This window comes from Oryx dammah, unplaced genomic scaffold (genome assembly GCF_014754425.2).
Source record: "Oryx dammah isolate SB20612 unplaced genomic scaffold, SCBI_Odam_1.1 HiC_scaffold_16, whole genome shotgun sequence".
NCBI classification, from domain to species: domain Eukaryota; kingdom Metazoa; phylum Chordata; class Mammalia; order Artiodactyla; family Bovidae; genus Oryx; species Oryx dammah.
Window position 1 is genome coordinate 12,459,933 of NW_024070200.1, and position 16,688 is coordinate 12,476,620.

The 16,688-nt window shown below is 43.2% G+C and overlaps 1 protein-coding gene across 2 annotated transcripts in view; it reads right to left on the minus strand.

The window, feature by feature from the left end:
- SLC24A4 (solute carrier family 24 member 4) overlaps positions 1-16,688 on the minus strand; it is a 182,071-nt gene that overhangs the window by 8,987 nt on the left and 156,396 nt on the right. For both annotated transcript variants that reach the window (XM_040256615.1, XM_040256614.1), the window contains exon 13: positions 4,027-4,193. In XM_040256615.1, the coding sequence (XP_040112549.1) occupies positions 4,027-4,193 (167 nt within the window). The remainder of the gene's footprint in view (positions 1-4,026; positions 4,194-16,688) is intronic.

The window sequence follows — 16,688 nt, forward strand, 5'->3', positions numbered from 1 at the left end:
AATTGGATGATAACTGCTTTACAAAGTTGTGTTGGTTTTTGTCATTCAACAATGCAGATCAGCTGTGAGTGTATGATGCGTGTGTTTTATATATATATATATAAAGTACACATACATAAGTACATATATATCCTCCCTCTGGAACATCATTTTGTCTTGTGTGAACATCTCTGGGTTCTCATCTTGCTATTATATCCTTAGGAAAAGTTCCAAGAAATAGAATCACTGTATTGAAGGATACACAGGCTTTTAAGGATCTTGAAGAATGGTCACATAACTCCTCTAATAAATGCCTGACACTCGGGAAATGGTGAGCAGCAGCTGAATGGAAAGCCCTAGAAGCACCTGGACAAGCTCACTCAAAACACCCCTTAGACGGCTCACCTCCCCATCTAGAAAATGTGAGCAGCAGGATCTTTCAGGGTTGTTCACATCTCAGCTGATGGCTCCAGTCCCAGCAAATGTTTGGGTAAGCTAGTTTACTTCTCTGAGCCTCAGTTCCCTCATCTGTGAAATGGGCTTTTAAATGTGGATTAAGAGAAAAGATGAGGTGACAGTGCATGGGCTGCGTGAGACATTCATAGATGTGTGTTTCCCTTCACTTTCAATCACTCATCTTGCAATCTATGGGGGCACAGAAAATGTGAGTGATTAGCCCAGATGAAGTGTGCTTTCCAAGGGCAGAGCTTAGGCCTGGAATGAAGCCAGAGCTTGTGGACTAAAACCATATGCCTCCTAGGACAAAGCTTGTAGATGGGTTTGGAGATGCTCGACCCTCCAAAGACAGTGCTCAGTTCAGCAGCGCCAGGAATCGGGCAGTGCGTGCACTGACTGGCCTGCTCTGGGCTGTGCAAGGAGAAAGACTGAGGACACAAAGCCACAGAGCTGAGGCATCAGTGCTTAACCCACAGTGACCAAGAGGGAGGTCTCCTCAAGCACAGCCTGGCATGGCTGACATGTTCTTAATGAGTGATACCAGATGTCATAAGTATAGGAGCCTGGGGTATTCTGGCAATAATGAAGATGCTTCCCTTGTTTTCCTTTCCTTATATCACTGGACTACCTGGATAAGAAGCTGGAGGGTGGAAGGACAGAAGGAAGGCTCTGTGTGTGTACACACAATGGCAACCCACTCCAGTATTCTTGCTTGGAGAATTCCATGGGCAGAGGAGCCTGGCAGGCTATCGTCCATGGGGTCACAAAGAGGTGGACATGACTGAGTGACTAACACTTGAACACACTCCAAGCATTCAGGACCAGAGATGCTACCTGAGTATGGCTTATCCTTGGACTCCAGCCTGGGGCCCTCTGAACTCCTGATGCTGAGGTTTCAGAAAGGGAAGCAGAGCCAAGTCCAGAGCTGGGCTGATGATCCACCTGACTTTGTTGGAGTCACACCTCCTCTTTGGTCCTCAGTCTCTCCAGTTTGGCGAAGGTGCGGCATCAGATGACTTATTTTTGAGATTCCCTCCCTTTGGATACTGACAATCAAGAATCGTTTTCCCCAAAGCCTTAGGGGTGAGAGATGTGAAGGATGGTGGGGGTAAAAGATGAGCAGGTGAGACTTCAGTGCTCCCTGGCGCCCCCATGAGGAAAGTAAGCGCCTGGCCCCTGGCACATCTTGCTTTCACAGAAATCAGGCTAACGTGGCACTGTCGTCTTTACCACTTTCTACTGTGGAAACCACTCAATTACCCAAAACTGAGGCCAGCTGAAGTTCCAAATCACAGGTAAGAGTGCCGCAACAAGGTGGTTCCTATGATTCTGGCCAAGCCACTGCCAAGACTCTCTTTTCAGAAGCAGGAATGGGGTTTGTAAGACAAGGCGAGGGGGATGGGAATGTTATTCAATGTCCTACGTCACAGCTAATTAGTAGAACCGATTTTATAATACTGTTGTTTTCATTAATTAAAAAGAAGAAAAAATTTCACACATTCATTAATTTGATCTTCCCTAACTCTCACACCCACTCAAATGTCATGAAATACTTTTTTCACTTGCAATATTGTTTGTGGAATGCACTTTAGTAAAATAAATTGCTGGATCCTTTTATCAAATGTAAGCATGGGCTGGCCTTTAACCCTACTCGGTAGTCATGTTCGGATGTGAGAGTTGGGCCCTAAAGCAGGCTGAGTGCTGAAGAATTGATGCTTTCCAATTGTGGTGTTGGAGAAGACTCTTGAGAGTCTCTCGGACTGGAGGGAGATCAAACCAATCAGTCCTAAAGGACATCAAGGCTGAATATTCATTGGAAGAGCTGATGCTGAAGCTTCAATACTTTGGCTACTCGATGCCAAGGGATGACTCATTGGAAAAGACCCTGATGCTGGGAAAGGCTGAAGGCAAAAGGAGAGGAGGGCGGCAGAGGATGAGATGGTTAGATAGCACCACCAACACAATGGATATGAATTTGAGCAAACTCCGGGAGATAGTGAAGGATAGGGAAGTCTGGAGTGCTAAAGTCCATGGGGTCAGAAAGAGCTGGACACAACTCAGTGACTGAACAACATCTTTGACTGTCATCCTTTTCGGGGAGGGGGGTGGGGAGTCTGTTAGTAGCTGTTTCCAACTTCTTTTCTACATAAGAAAACACACACACACCTTGGCATCTATGGGGATTTAAACCTCTATCTGAACAAGCTTGGAAGCAGTGTCAGCTACATCTCATGGTGAACATGGCTGATATTTACAGTTATGATCAATGTGCTATGTTGCTAGCTCACACCTGATGCCTGAACAGAACCCTTTCCTTTCCCAATAACCTGCAGACAGTGGCGATTATGTCCGTTTTGCAGAGGGGACAACAGTAGGTCATGGAAGCTGAGTCACCTGTCCAGGTTTCCTGGCTCCAGTGGGGAGAACCAGGATCCACAGCCAGTCCCATGAGACCCCACAGCTCTTCTTCTCCCACCAAATTGTTCCTCTTGGGTTAAGAGAATGTTGCCCTTGTGCCTCTGAGGCCAACACACACCTTGGCCCTGTGAGTTAGGTGGCATCGGCTGGTAGGAGGAGAGTGAAATGGCTGCATGGATACTACTGAGGTGTGAGTGGCTTGCAGGTGAACTTCAGAATAGAAACGCAGAGGTTCTGCACCTGCTTCTCTCGCTGTTCACGGGCTCCCCAGGTGGGTGAAAGGAAGAGGGGGAACCCCACAAGATGATATACAGTCAGAAGAAGGGGGCTCCTGTTTGGCCCCACCTAGCCCGTGAAAGGTTTGCCCAGGGAGCAGTCATGGGGGGCCAGAGGGGCTAGGCCAAAGCCTCTCTGCCTGAAGATTCTAAGAACAAACTGAGAGGCCATTCAGGCAAGTGGTTGAGATCCTAGACTCTGAGGATCAATACCCAGGTTCTAATCCCAACTCTAGAATTCAGTAATTGTGTAACTAGTTGTGCAATAGTTGTTAACTGCCTAACTAACCGGACAAATGACTCAATCTCTAGGCCTCAGGTTCCTCCTCTGTGAAATGGGCACAATAAAACTGCTTACCCCATTGGGTTGCTGTGAGGACTAGAACAGTTTACCTAAAGTTTATATCTGTGCCTGGACATAGGAAGGTGGGAAGAACACCCCTGGGCAGGGGCCATGGAAAGGGCCGCCTGGTGTTTGTCTCCCTCCAACTCCAGTCTCCATCACATTCCTCTACGGATGCTGAAAAGGAAGGGGGCCTAGTGATTAGCCCTCCAGAGCTCTTTCTAGACAGTGTCTGCCATCCCTGCCACATTCCGCTTCCCATCACACCAGGGTGGCATGTTCCAGGCTGTCCATGTGAAGGTAACCTTCCCTCCCATGGACACTGTGGACCATGCCGTGTCTATCTGGGTATCCCCGATACACAGCACAGCTTCACATGACTCTGCTGAAGCCCCTTCCTGCTGAGAAATAAGCCAAGGTCTTTCAAGGTGGGGGAGTTGCTGAAGGTGATCGATCCAGCAGTGCCTGTGGTCACTCTTGATCCCAGCTCTCCCACCTCTGGCAGGCGCTGGGCAGGGGCTGTCCGCACGGTCCACCCCCTCCCCCGCCACTCACCAGCCACACCATCAGGTAGGAGAAGACAGCGATCCAGAGCGTGGCGATGACAAAGGTGAGCATGAAGAACTTCTCCCAGCGGGGCTTGCTGCAGTTGGGGATGGTGACGCACAGGAGGAAGATGAGCGGCCAGGTGAACACCCACTTGACCTTGTCCCCTCTTGCCTCTGCAGAGGGATGGGGTGGAGCCAGAAGGGCGAGAAACAGTAGGTTACGCACCTGCCACTCTACCTGCACGTTTACCTTTTCATGCCAAACAAGAAGATGCTACGACTATGACTCCCAGCAGCAGACTTCGCAGAATGACACACCTCCGTATCGTCAACCTGGAAGTGATCTCAGCAAAACAGTTGAGTGTTTGTTGACTGAATAACCACTGTCAGTCCAAATCCTTCATTTGACAGGGTGAGGAAAATGAGACCCAGAGCTGGAACAAATTTGTACAGGGCAGCTGGAATGGGATGTTGAATATGAATAGGCCTTGGAGTCAAAGTGCGGTTGGAATTCAAATGACCTTGAGCAACCCCTCAACTCCACTTCCTCCTCCGATAATAACAGATGTAAGCGACAACACAATAGTTGATGCGGGGAATATTTGCTATGCGGAGCAGGCATAACGCTAAGCATTTTGCATTTTAGTAGTTTCTTCATCTGTTAAAAGGAAACATTATCACTTTCTGGGTTGTTGCAAAAATGACATGATACAATGTATATAAAACACCCAGCACAAAGAACTTGGCAACGAAGGTGCTCTAGAAATCTTAGCTCATTTGCTCCAAGGTCATATACTCAATCAGTGGCAGATGCAAAACTAAAATGTGGTATTCAGCTGACAGGTATGACCTCACTGACCCCTACCAAGGGAATCCACACACAATTTAACTGAGGAAAAGTGGCCACTGAGTACAAGCATAGTGTAATTATCCTTAATAAGTGGCTTATCCTTAATAAGCCACTGGGTATTTTGAGCACATGCATGCTCAAAGCAGGTTTGTGGGTAATGCCAATGATTTGGTGGAGGAAGTGCCTCTGTAAATTCTCTCCTCCATAAAAGCAATGAAAACATTAGCAAAAATAGTCTAAGTCAACTTGTTTTAGAACTCTGGAAATTAACCAAAGCCTTGTAGCCATCCAGGGAGTGTTTATTTAAGAAAATAATCTGGGTAAAACTAAGAACAGTGAACTTTATAGAGTTCTAACTTGTTTTCATTTTCTTTCATCAGCTTTGGAGCAGTCTTGAAAAACCAGTAGCCTGGCATCCACCAGAGGGGGAAGGACAGGATTAGAGATCTTTCCAAGTCTGTTCCCAGAGGACTGGCATTATCTGACCTGTCTGCTTGTTTCCTGGAAGACCCTACTTTCAAGGCGTCTTTATTTTACCTGAATCAGAGCTCACCCAGTATGAACAGACTTTTCCTTGAGGGCATTTGTTGAAAACAATCAGAGACAATTGTTGAAAACTGTGCTGCCTGCGGTGATGGAAAACAGCTGGACAAACAATAGGTTAATGAAAAAGCTTAGAAGGAAAAACTGGGAATGAGATATCCCTAGAGGACTTGGAAAAGCTCCCAGGTAGTTCTAGGAATACCGAAGGTTCATAACAGGCAAAGGGTTGTTCCCAGTGTTATTTGCATTCTTAGGAAAGACTTGGCTTCCCAGATGGCTCAGTGGTAAAGATTCTAGCTGTTCATGTAGGAGCCACAGGAGATGCAGATTTGATTCTGGGTCAGGAATATCCTTTGGAGGAGAAATCCGTTCCAGTATTCTTGCCAGGATAATCCCATGGTCAGAGGAGTCTGGTAGGCCCCAGTCTACGTGGTCGTAAAGAGTTAGATAGGGCTGGGCAACTGAGCATGCAGGAAAGACTTGAGAACACCTTCATCTTTCACTTCTGCCTAACATTGAGACTCTGAGAAAACAAGAAGTAAAAGGCTAAGGTGGAGTTGTAAACTGCCTGACGGAGTGTTAAAGGCCTGCCCCAAACACACACAGAACCCAGCAAAGAGAAGGAGACTTGTTTTGAGCCAGGCATCTAAAGAAATCTCTGTGTAAACATTAGCAGATACTTCAGGGGTCACACAGCAAACAATATAGATTTTACAGAATTAGAAAAGTCACCCAACAAGCAACAACAATAGTAAAGCAACAACAAACAGCCATGGGAATGGGAAAGAACCTGATTTCTTATTATTACTTCACGTTCAGTTCAGTCGCTCAGTCGTGTCCAACTCTTTGCGACCCCGTGAATCGCAGCACGCCAGGCCTCCCTGTCCATCACCAACTCCCGGAGTTCACTCAGACTCAGTCCATCGAGTCAGTGATGCCATCCAGCCATCTCATCCTCTGTCGTCCCCTTCTCCTCCCGCCCCCAATTCCCCCCCAGCATCAGAGTCTTTTCCAATGAGTCAACTCTTCACATGAGGTGGCCAAAGTACTGGAGTTTCAGCTTTAGCATCATTCCTTCCAAAGAAATCCCAGGGCTGATCTCCTTCAGAATGGACTGGCTGGATCTCCTTGCAGTCCAAGGGACTCTCAAGAGTCTTCTCCAACACCACAATGCAAAAGCATCAATTCTTCGGTCCTCAGCTTTCTTCACAGTCCAACTCTCACATCCATACATGACCACTAGAAAAACCATAGCCTTGACTAGACGGACCTTTGTTGGCAAAGCAATGTTTCTGCTTTTCAATATGCTATCTAGGTTGGTCATAACTTTTCTTCCAAGGAGAAAGCGTCTTTTAATTTCATGGCTGCAATCACCATCTGCAGTGATTTTGGAGCCCCCCAAATGAAGTCTGATACTGTTTCCACTGTTTCCCCATCCATTTCCCATGAAGAGATGGGACCAGATGCCATGATCTTCGTTTTCTGAATGTTGAACTTTAAGCCAACTTTTTCACTCTCCTCTTTCACTTTCATCAAGAGGCTTTTTAGCTCCTCTTCACTTTCTGCCATAAGGGTGGTGTCATCTGCATATCTGAGATTATTGATATTTCTTCTGGCAATCTTGATTCCAGCTTGTGCTTCTTCCAGCCCAGCGTTTCTCATGATGTACTCTGCATATAAGTTAAATAAGCAGGGTGACAATATACAGGCTTGACATACTCCTTTTCCTATTTGGAACCAGTCTGTTGTTCCATATCCAGTTCTAACTGTTGCTTCCTGACCTGCATACAGGTTTCTCAAGAGGCAGGTCAGGTGGTCTGGTATTCCCATCTCTTTCAGAATTTTCCACAGTTTATTGTGAGCCACACAGTCAAAGGCTTAGAAGGATTTAAATCATGTAATGTTTATTCTACAACCTTTCCACATTGGAAAGAAATTAGAAATTAATAACAGAAGGAAAACTGGAACATTTACAAATACGTAGATATTAAATAACAGACTCCTAAATGACCAATGGTTCAAAGAAGAAATAATAAGGGAAATTAGAAAATACTTTGAGATGAATGAAAATGAAAAGAGAACACACCAAAACATATGGAATGCAGTGAAATCAGTGCTTAGAGAGAGATTTATAGCTATAAATTCTTATATTAAAAAAGAGGAAAGGATGCAAATCAATGACCTAACTTTACACCTTAAGAAACAAACAAACAAAAAAACCCAATTAAGTCCAAAAAAAGAAGAAAGGAAATAATCAAGATTGAAGCAGAAGTATGTGAAATAGGAAAAAATCCTAGAACCAATTAAATGAAAAATTGGTTCTTAAAAAGATAACACAATTGACAAATCTTTAGATAGGGTGACCAAGAAAAAAAGAGAGAAGACTCAAATTACTAAAATCAGGAATTAAAGAGGGATTCCACTATGAATCTTACAGAAATAAAAAGAATTATTAAGGAACACTATGAACAACTGTGTGCCAAAAAATTAGGTAAACTTGGTGAAACAGAAAAAAAACATTCCACAAAGACAGAAACAAACTGACTCAAAAAGAAAGAGAAAACCTGAATAGACACATAACGAGAAACTGAAATAGTAATCAGGAAACTTCCCTTAAGGTAAAGCCAGGACCAGATGGTTTCATGGGTACTTCCGCCAAGTGTTTAAAGAAGAATTAGCATGAGTCCTTTGCAAAGTCTTCCAAAAGATAAAGAAAGAGAGAACACTTCCCAATTTGCTCTATGAAGCCAGTGGTACCCTGATACCAAAGCCAGATATCAAGAGAAAACAAAAGTACATACCAATATCCCTTATGAATATAGATGCAAAAATTCTTAAAATTCTGGCAAACTAAATCCAGCAACACATAAAAAGAATTATACACCAGTACCAAGTAGAATTTATCCCAGGAATGTAAGGTTGGTTTGACATATGAAATTCAATCATAAACCACATTAACAGAATAATGAATGAAAAAGCACAATCCTCTCAACTGATACAAAATCCAACACTCTTTTATGATAAAACACTTAGCAAACTAGGATTAGAAAAGAATTTCCTTAGCTTGATAAAGGGCACCTACAAACAGTTGACACTTCACATCACATTTAATGGTGAAAGGCTGAAAACCTTCAACAAGATGAGGATGTCTGCTCTTAGAACTTTTATTCAACACTATTTTGGAAGTTGGAGTCAGGAACAGTAGGCAATTCCTCAATACGTCCCACAAAAATCTGTACTCAAATATATATAGCAGTATCTTTCGTAACAGCCCCAAAGAGGAAACCACCCAAATAACCATGAGGTTATAAATGGATAAACAAAATGTAGCATATAAATCAATGGAATGTTTTTCGTGCATAAGAAGGAATGAAGCATTGATACTACATGCATGGATGAACCTATAAGACACTGTATGAAACGAAAGAGGACTTTCCTGGGTGGTACAGTGGATAGGAATCTGTCTGCCAATGCGGGGCCCATGCAGCAGGGAACACCCAGTATAGCCAAAACCAAATAAACAATTAAAAAATTATATGGTGGTGATGTTGTGCAACTTTGTGAATATACTGAAAAAAAAACATTGACTTGTATACTTTGTAAGTTATGAATTTTATGGTTGATAAATTATAGCTCAATAAAAAAGAAATTGCAGAGTAGGCTGACAATAGCAGTTTTAGCTCTGAACACCTGTGCCGAATCTTCCTAAGTCACTAAAATCGTATTTGCTAAGAAAAAACACCCAGCCTGTTTATGAATCAGGAAAATACGGTTAGCTAGAAATCAGCAAATTCATTCTAGATGCTACACCTAGAAAAACATCTGTCTTCCCAGATCTTCCTCTACATACACCTTTCTGTATTTTGTAATCCTTGTACAAACAGAAGAAAGTTTTCCTGATTAGTTTGTACAAAATTTCAACCCACATCCCAACTCATCCAGGCTGCCAGAGAAGGAGGGCATCCCCATAAATGACCTAAAACCCTGCATATAAGGGAAGGATTTACTTTGGGGAATTGTAAACCTGGACACTTACAGGCTTAGGAGTGACTTTGCAGGTACATATACATGCCACAGCAGAAGGATAATTTATTTTCACAGGCACCAAACTGCATCTGATGTCAGTTTGCCTAGTATGGATTTCACATCTGGTTTGGACATCTGATCTGGCCCCACTCAGCTAGCAAGCCTCAAGGCCCACAATTGTTTACTAAGAGACAATGCTCCATTTGACCTGTTCTATGGCTTTTTTCAACTGTTGGATGAGATTCATTAGTGGATGGGATTGTGAAATCAATTAAGTGGGTGGCATCTAGTATTCCCCTAAAAAGAAAAAAGTATTATAGCTATGGTATATAGTGAGTTAAATATTATTCAGAAGACTTCTGTTTCCTTTTTATAGATATCCATGTATGTGTGTGTGTGTGTGCGTAATTCAATTATCACTGTGGGTCATGGTCCAAGTGTGGAAAACATTCACAGTGACCATGCTGTGCCCCTTCCCCCCACCCCCTACCCCCATCTTCCACTGGTCTTCAGCGTCTACATTGTTTAATCAGGCATTGTAAGACACCAAACACGGAAATGATTACTGTGGTTTCCAGGAGCAAATGCAAGGCAGGGTGAGCAGGCTTAGGATTGGCTCGTTTGAACAATCTCAGGAGGTTCTTGGGGACAGGTCTGTCTCCAGTTATCTGGTACTTGACCATGGGTGATCAGGGTAAGGGAATAGAGCTTCCTGCAGTGAGAGAGCCAGATGGGACCCTGGTTGATCAGCACCAGGGAACAGAGCCTCCTGGTATGTGAGAGCCAGATGGAGGCCGGTGATTCAGAATACTGGGCTCAGGCTTGGTTAGTCTGCATATGAAAAGTGTAGTTCTGGATGCGTAGTTTGCTATCTCTAAGAACTGGCTAGCCGAAGCAATGCTCGGTTGTGCTGGGCATGTATTATTCTTGTCTGCCCAGCATCCATTCCCCTTTACTGGTAACAGCAAGCTAATATTTTTTTAGGGAACCAACCCTTCATGCCACATCATTCACATGGCTTGGAGGGCTGACTCTACTTCCTAGCTCTATGGGTGGGGTGTGCGAGTCAAGCTTGGCTAATCATGCATTCCATAAATACTTAGTGTGTTCATTCTCTGTGCTGGTGCTTTTCTAGGTTCTGAGAATCTGCCAGGGGACAAGTCAACAACCCTTGCCATTGAGTGGCTTACATAGGTTTGGGCTTGAGTGGATAACCCATTTAGAGACCTCTGTATGGATTTTGCTGAGAATCTCTGTCTGTAATATCCATTATCCCTTCCTCCTTATTAACAGAACCTTATTTTGCTTTGGACAGTAGGTTCCCAGCTAAAAACCTTAATTTCCTAGGCTTCTTGGCAGGAAGGAGTAGCCATGGAACAGTTCTGGACAATGAGATGTAAGTAGATGTCTATGTGGTGGGGTTTCCAGAAATGTGACTATCTTCCTGATAAGAAGAGACCGTTTATTGACACACCTCTTGTCCTTTGTTCTTCCCCCTTGTTCCTGCCTGGAACATGAATATACAAGCCACAGGAGCCACTTGGCAAACTTGAAGACAAAAGTTACCTGCTAAGGATGGAGGAATAGAAATGGAACATCGATGGTATAACAGAGCTACAAGACTCCCTAATCTCAGGATGTATTATGTGATTAAAAACAATCCCCTTGAGGTGAAGTCTTTGTCACTTAAATTTTCTGTTACATGCAGCCCAATGCAATCCTTAGTCAGCCAGAGGCACCACTTGTATGTACACTTGGTTAACCAATGGGATATAAACCTAGACAGCTGGTGGTCATCTTTGCCAGCTACCTGAGGATGAAGCTAGTGCAGGGGAAAGCCTTGCTGAGACACACACAGTCTTGTAACCACTTGAGCCCAATGTCAAGCCTTGCCTGAAGGTAGATTCTCCCATTGAATCTGCCACTGTGGGTCCTTTGGCTTAAACCAACCTGAGTTGGATTTCTGTAACATCTAGCCTAGACTAATTTATGGGGCAAAGCAATAAGAGTTTGGGGCTCTACAGGGTGACAATGTTTATCCTGAGGGACACTCCTCTGACAGTGAGACCCTCCCACCCACTGCCAACTGCCATCCTTCAAATGCAATGTCAAGGACATCTGAGAGACGCTCACTGTGGACTTTGATGTGCAAACATAAGCAAGAGAAAGAAGAGCTGCTGGTGTTTCTTTCTCTCTTAGATTTCTTTTTTGAAGCAGGAAATCACAATTTAATTATGTGAAAAAAATCTTTACAAATGAACTCTAACAAAACAGATGGCTAATCATACTGGTACAAAAAATGAAGAACAGATGCAGTTGCTAATGAAAAACTTCAAACAAAATAATGTGGACAATTAACTACCTAGAGTGGTTAACTTGTGGTATGAGGGGGTGTGTGCTATTGGGTGAAGTAGATATTCATGGGCCCTAAACTAGGAGTGTTTACACAAAAGCATAGGTCTAAGACCAGTGGTTCTCAAACTGGAATAGAAATCAGAATCCCCTGGAGCTAATGATTGGGCAGCTGTGGAGTTGGTGGGGGAGGTAGTTCGAGAATTTGCATTTGTAACAAGTTCCCTGGTGCTACTGATGCTGCTTATCCAGCTTGAGAAACACCATTCTAGATGGACTCCATTTAAAAACTGAGATAATAAAGATATAAAATTCACCACTTTTAAAGTATATGATTAGGTGGTTTTAGTATATTAGAAAGTGAAAGTGAAATCGTTCAGTCGCGTCCGACTCTTTGCGACCCCATGGGCTGTTTGTAGCCTACCAGGCTCCTCCATCCAGGGGATTTTCCAGGCAAGAATACTGGAGTTGGTTGCCATTTCCTTCAGGCTATATAATTCCAGAAGATTTTCAGGACCCTGAAAAGAAACCCCCTCCCTGTTACCAATATTCCCCATTTATCTTCCTCTCAAGCTCTATGGGTGATCTACCCTGTCTCTGTAGATCTGCCTATTCTGGACATTCTATATACCTGGAATCATAGTGTGTGGCCTTTCATGCCTGGCTTCTTTCACTTAGCAGAATGTTTTCAAAGTTCATTCATGTTGTAGCATGAACAGTGTCTCATTCCCTTTTATGGCCAAATAATATTCCATTATATGAATATATTATATTTTGTTTAACCTGTTCATCACTTGGATATTTGGATTATTTCTACTTTTAAGCTACTATGAATAATGCTCTTACGAATATGTATGTGCAAGTTTTTCAGTGGACATATGTTTTCATTCCTCTGGCATATGTAACTAGGAATTACAACTAGAATTGATGCACCACACAGTATGGTGCAGTATGGACATGAGTTTGAGCAAACTATGGGGGGACAGGGAAGCCTGGCATGCTGCAGTCCAGTCGGTGGCCAAGAGTTAGGACACAACTGAGTGACTGAATAGCAGCAACGACTTTACTTTTAAACTTCTGAAAGCCTTCCAGCCTGGTTTCCAAGATGCTGCACCATTTTACATTCCCATCAGCAGTATATGAGGTTTCCAATATACCCACATCCTTGCCAATACATTAGTGTTGTCTCTCTTAATTATAGCCATTCTACTGAGTGATGAGTGGTATCACACCGTGGTTTTGGTTTGCGTTCCCCTGATGACTAATAATGCTGAGTATCTGTCATGGATTTATTGGCTATTTATAAATCTTGGGAGAACTGTTGACTCAAATCCTTTGCCCATTTTAAAGGCTGGGTTGTCTCTTTACTGTTGAGTTCTAAGAGTTCTACAGTTCTGTATATAGAACTGTATATTTCAGATACTAGATCCCTATCAGAAATATAATTTACAAATATTTTTCTCCCATTCCAGGAGTTTTTTGACCTACTTCATAGATCCCATAAATCCCATAAGGTTTTAATTTTGATGAAGTCTCTTTAATTTTCTTTTTTTGGCTACTTCTGCTATTGATATATATAAGAAACCATGGTCACAAATATATACACCTGTTTTCTAAGAGTTTCATATTTTTAGCTACTGAAGTCTGTCTCATATTAAGTTTTATATGTGGTGTGAATTAAGGGTCCAATTTCTTTTTTTAAAAAATATGGCTATCTGGTTTTCCTAGCACAATTTGTTGGGAAGACTATTCCTTCTCCCACTGAATTTTTTTGGCACCCTTACCAAGAATTATTGATCTTAAAGTTCTTTTTCTTTTAATGCTCAGTTGCATCCAACTCTTTGTGACCCCATGACTGTAACCTGCCAGGCTTCTCTGTCCATGGGATATTTTAAGCAAGAATACCAGAGTGGATTGCCATTTCCTCCTCCAGGGGATCTTCCCAACTCAGGGTTTGAACACCTGTCTCCTGCATCTCCTGCAACATCTGGGCATATTTCTGGACTCTCAGTTCTATTTCATCGAGCTATATTTCTGTCCCAAGCCACTATCAGGCAGTCTTGATGACTAGTTCTTTGTAATAAGTTTTGAAGTCAGGAAGTCTTTCAGTTTTGTTCAAGATTGTTTTGGCTATTCTGGGTCCCCTGTATTTCCATGTGAATTTTAGGATCAGCTTGTCACTTTCTGCAAAAAAAACCAAAAAAGCCCCCAAAAAAACCTAGCATGGATTTTCACAATAATTGCATGAAATCTATAGATCAATTTGAGGACTATTGCCACCTTAAAAAGTTTAAATCCTTCAACCATAAACTTAGGATGTTTTTCCATTTATTTAGATCTTTCATTTATTTCAATAATGTTTTATAGTTTTCAGTGTACAAGTCTTGTTCTATTTTTGTTAAATTTATCCCTAAGTACCTCCCTTTATTGCTTTTTGATTGCATTATAAATGAAGTTTCTTACATTCCTTTTTCATATTGTTAATGTATAGAAATAGAGTTGAATTTTGTATATTGACTTTGGAGCCTGCAAGTCTATTAATTCTAATGGTTGTTTTTTGTTTTTTGGTAGATTCCCCAGGATTTTCTGTATATAAGATCATGTCATCTATGAACACACTTTTACTTCCTCCTTTCCAAATTGAATGCTTTTTGTTTTTTCTTGCCTATTTACCCTGGATGGAACCTCCAGCACAAAGCTGAATAGAAGAGGTAAGAGGTGTCTTGTTTCTAATCTTAGGGGGAAAGTTTTCCATCTTTCACTACTAAATATGACATGAATTTGGGGGTTTTTGTAAATGCCCTTTATCAGATTGAGGAAACTCACGCTATTCCTAGTTTGAGTGTTTTTTCCCCCATTAAGAAAGGGTGTTGGATTTTGACCAATGCTTTTTCTGTGTCTGTTGAGATGATTGTGTAATTTTTGGCCTTTATTCTAATAATACAGCGTCTTATTGTTTTTCACGTGTTGAACCAACCTTGCATTCCCGAGATAAATCTCACTTGGTTAACTGTTTATAAAGAGGAAAACCAAGTCCTATGAAGGTTAATGAACTGCCAAAACCTCACAGAAAATTAGTGGCAGAGCCACAGACAGACAGTGTATGCCCAGCCAGTGACCTCTGAGCTGGTCCTTGTGGGGAGGTAAGGGGATGCAGCTGAGGGTGGAATATTGTCAGGGATGGGTTAATGAACAGTCCTGTCACCATTATTCAACATTTGTGTTGTGACTCACACATTTTGGAGGTGGTTTTCACAAACACTATTTTTCATATCAACTTGGGGGAGATATTCTCCCCATTTCACAGGTAAGGTTTGGTGAAGTTCAGTGACTTAAACCTCACAAGCTCAGAGGCAGTACCAGGACTTGAATGCAGGTCTTTAGAGCCTAAATCTTGAGTCCTCTGTACTATACTACTTGCCTGTCCTCTGAGTCCCATGATTTCAAAGCCTGTGAAAGTCCTTTTGCTGCCCACTGGTGGACAGCGTCACCAACTGTCAGATTAGAGCCTTACACTTTGAGCTCATGGCTGTAATCTAAACAGAAAAATCCTCTTAAGTAGGGGAACCATTAAAGTTTTCTTATTCCTTGGGAGTGAATGAATCTTACCATCAATTCTTAGTTACTTCTAATACAGTTTTGTTGTATCCTTAGACTTACCATTAAACTGATTGCTCTCTGAGGGGCATAGGAACTTCATGGTTAATGACAGCTACATTGTCAGGTTCAAACTCCAGTTCTGGCATATTCTACCTCTGTGACCTTAGAAAAGTATTTACCCTCTGGGCATCTCCGTTTCCTAAACTGTGAAATGGGGATAACAACAGTTCTTACCACACAGTGCTATTGTGAGACTGAAGTGAGCCAATACATGAGATGCATGTAGCCCACACTTGGTGCAGAGTACGCACTAAATTTTAGCTTTTGTTGATAACAATGGTTAATTAAGTTCCGCTTACTGAGTACCTACAACTGTCAAGCACTGGGTTGGGTGTTTTATGGAAACTAAAACAGGTTTAAGACTCTGGTGCTAGGAAAGATTGAAGGTGGGAGGAGAAGGGGACGACAGAGGATGAGATGGTTGGATGGCATCATTTGTTCAAGGGGCATGAGTTTGAGTAAACTCTGGGAGTTGGTGATGGACAGGGAGGCCTGGCGTGCTACAGTCCATGGGGTCTCAAAGAGACACGACTGAGCGACTGAACTGAACTGAAAACAGGTTTCAAGAAGTAAGCTGTCTAGCCCAAGGTCACATAGCTAGGAAGTGGCAGACCCAGAAGTCCAATACCAAAGCCTCTTACTGACACCATGTTGAACCCTGGAGCGTGGGTTTTGAGCCTAAGGGCACTAGAAGGACAATGCGGGGGCGGGGGGGGGGGGAACCTGTGGGAAGTAGATAAGATCAGGGTTGTAATTAAGCTGAGCTGCCAAGCTGAGGTTTGGGAGGAAGGGGAAGACAGAAGTGGAGCATGAGAGAGAAAACAAGAGGCTCCAGCGAGGCCAGAGGGCAGGACCTGCTGGGGGCTGACATGGAGACGTGGGCAGTCAGGCCTGAGTGCACAGGGACCAAAGGCCCAGTAAGAGACGGCCTGGCAGCCCAGTGTAGAGCCTGGGGAGCTTGTGGGGGGCTGTGAAAGGCCGTCCCCAGGGAGGCAGCCTTGGCTTGGTCTCCCCCTCTCACGGCAGTCAGGTACCATGGTTCAGCCTCTGGGACCCTGTTCATGCTTCCCCAAGAAGTGTTCCTCCCCTTGGAAAAGGGGGAGAGATCAGACATGCAGACCAGGACCCCCCGGTCAACACAGAAGCCAGGCCCAGAGTTCACTCAGCAGGCGCAGACCCCAGGGACCCTTACCCCAGCTCTGCATCCATGCCCACAGCCCCCAAGTCAAGCTTCTGGA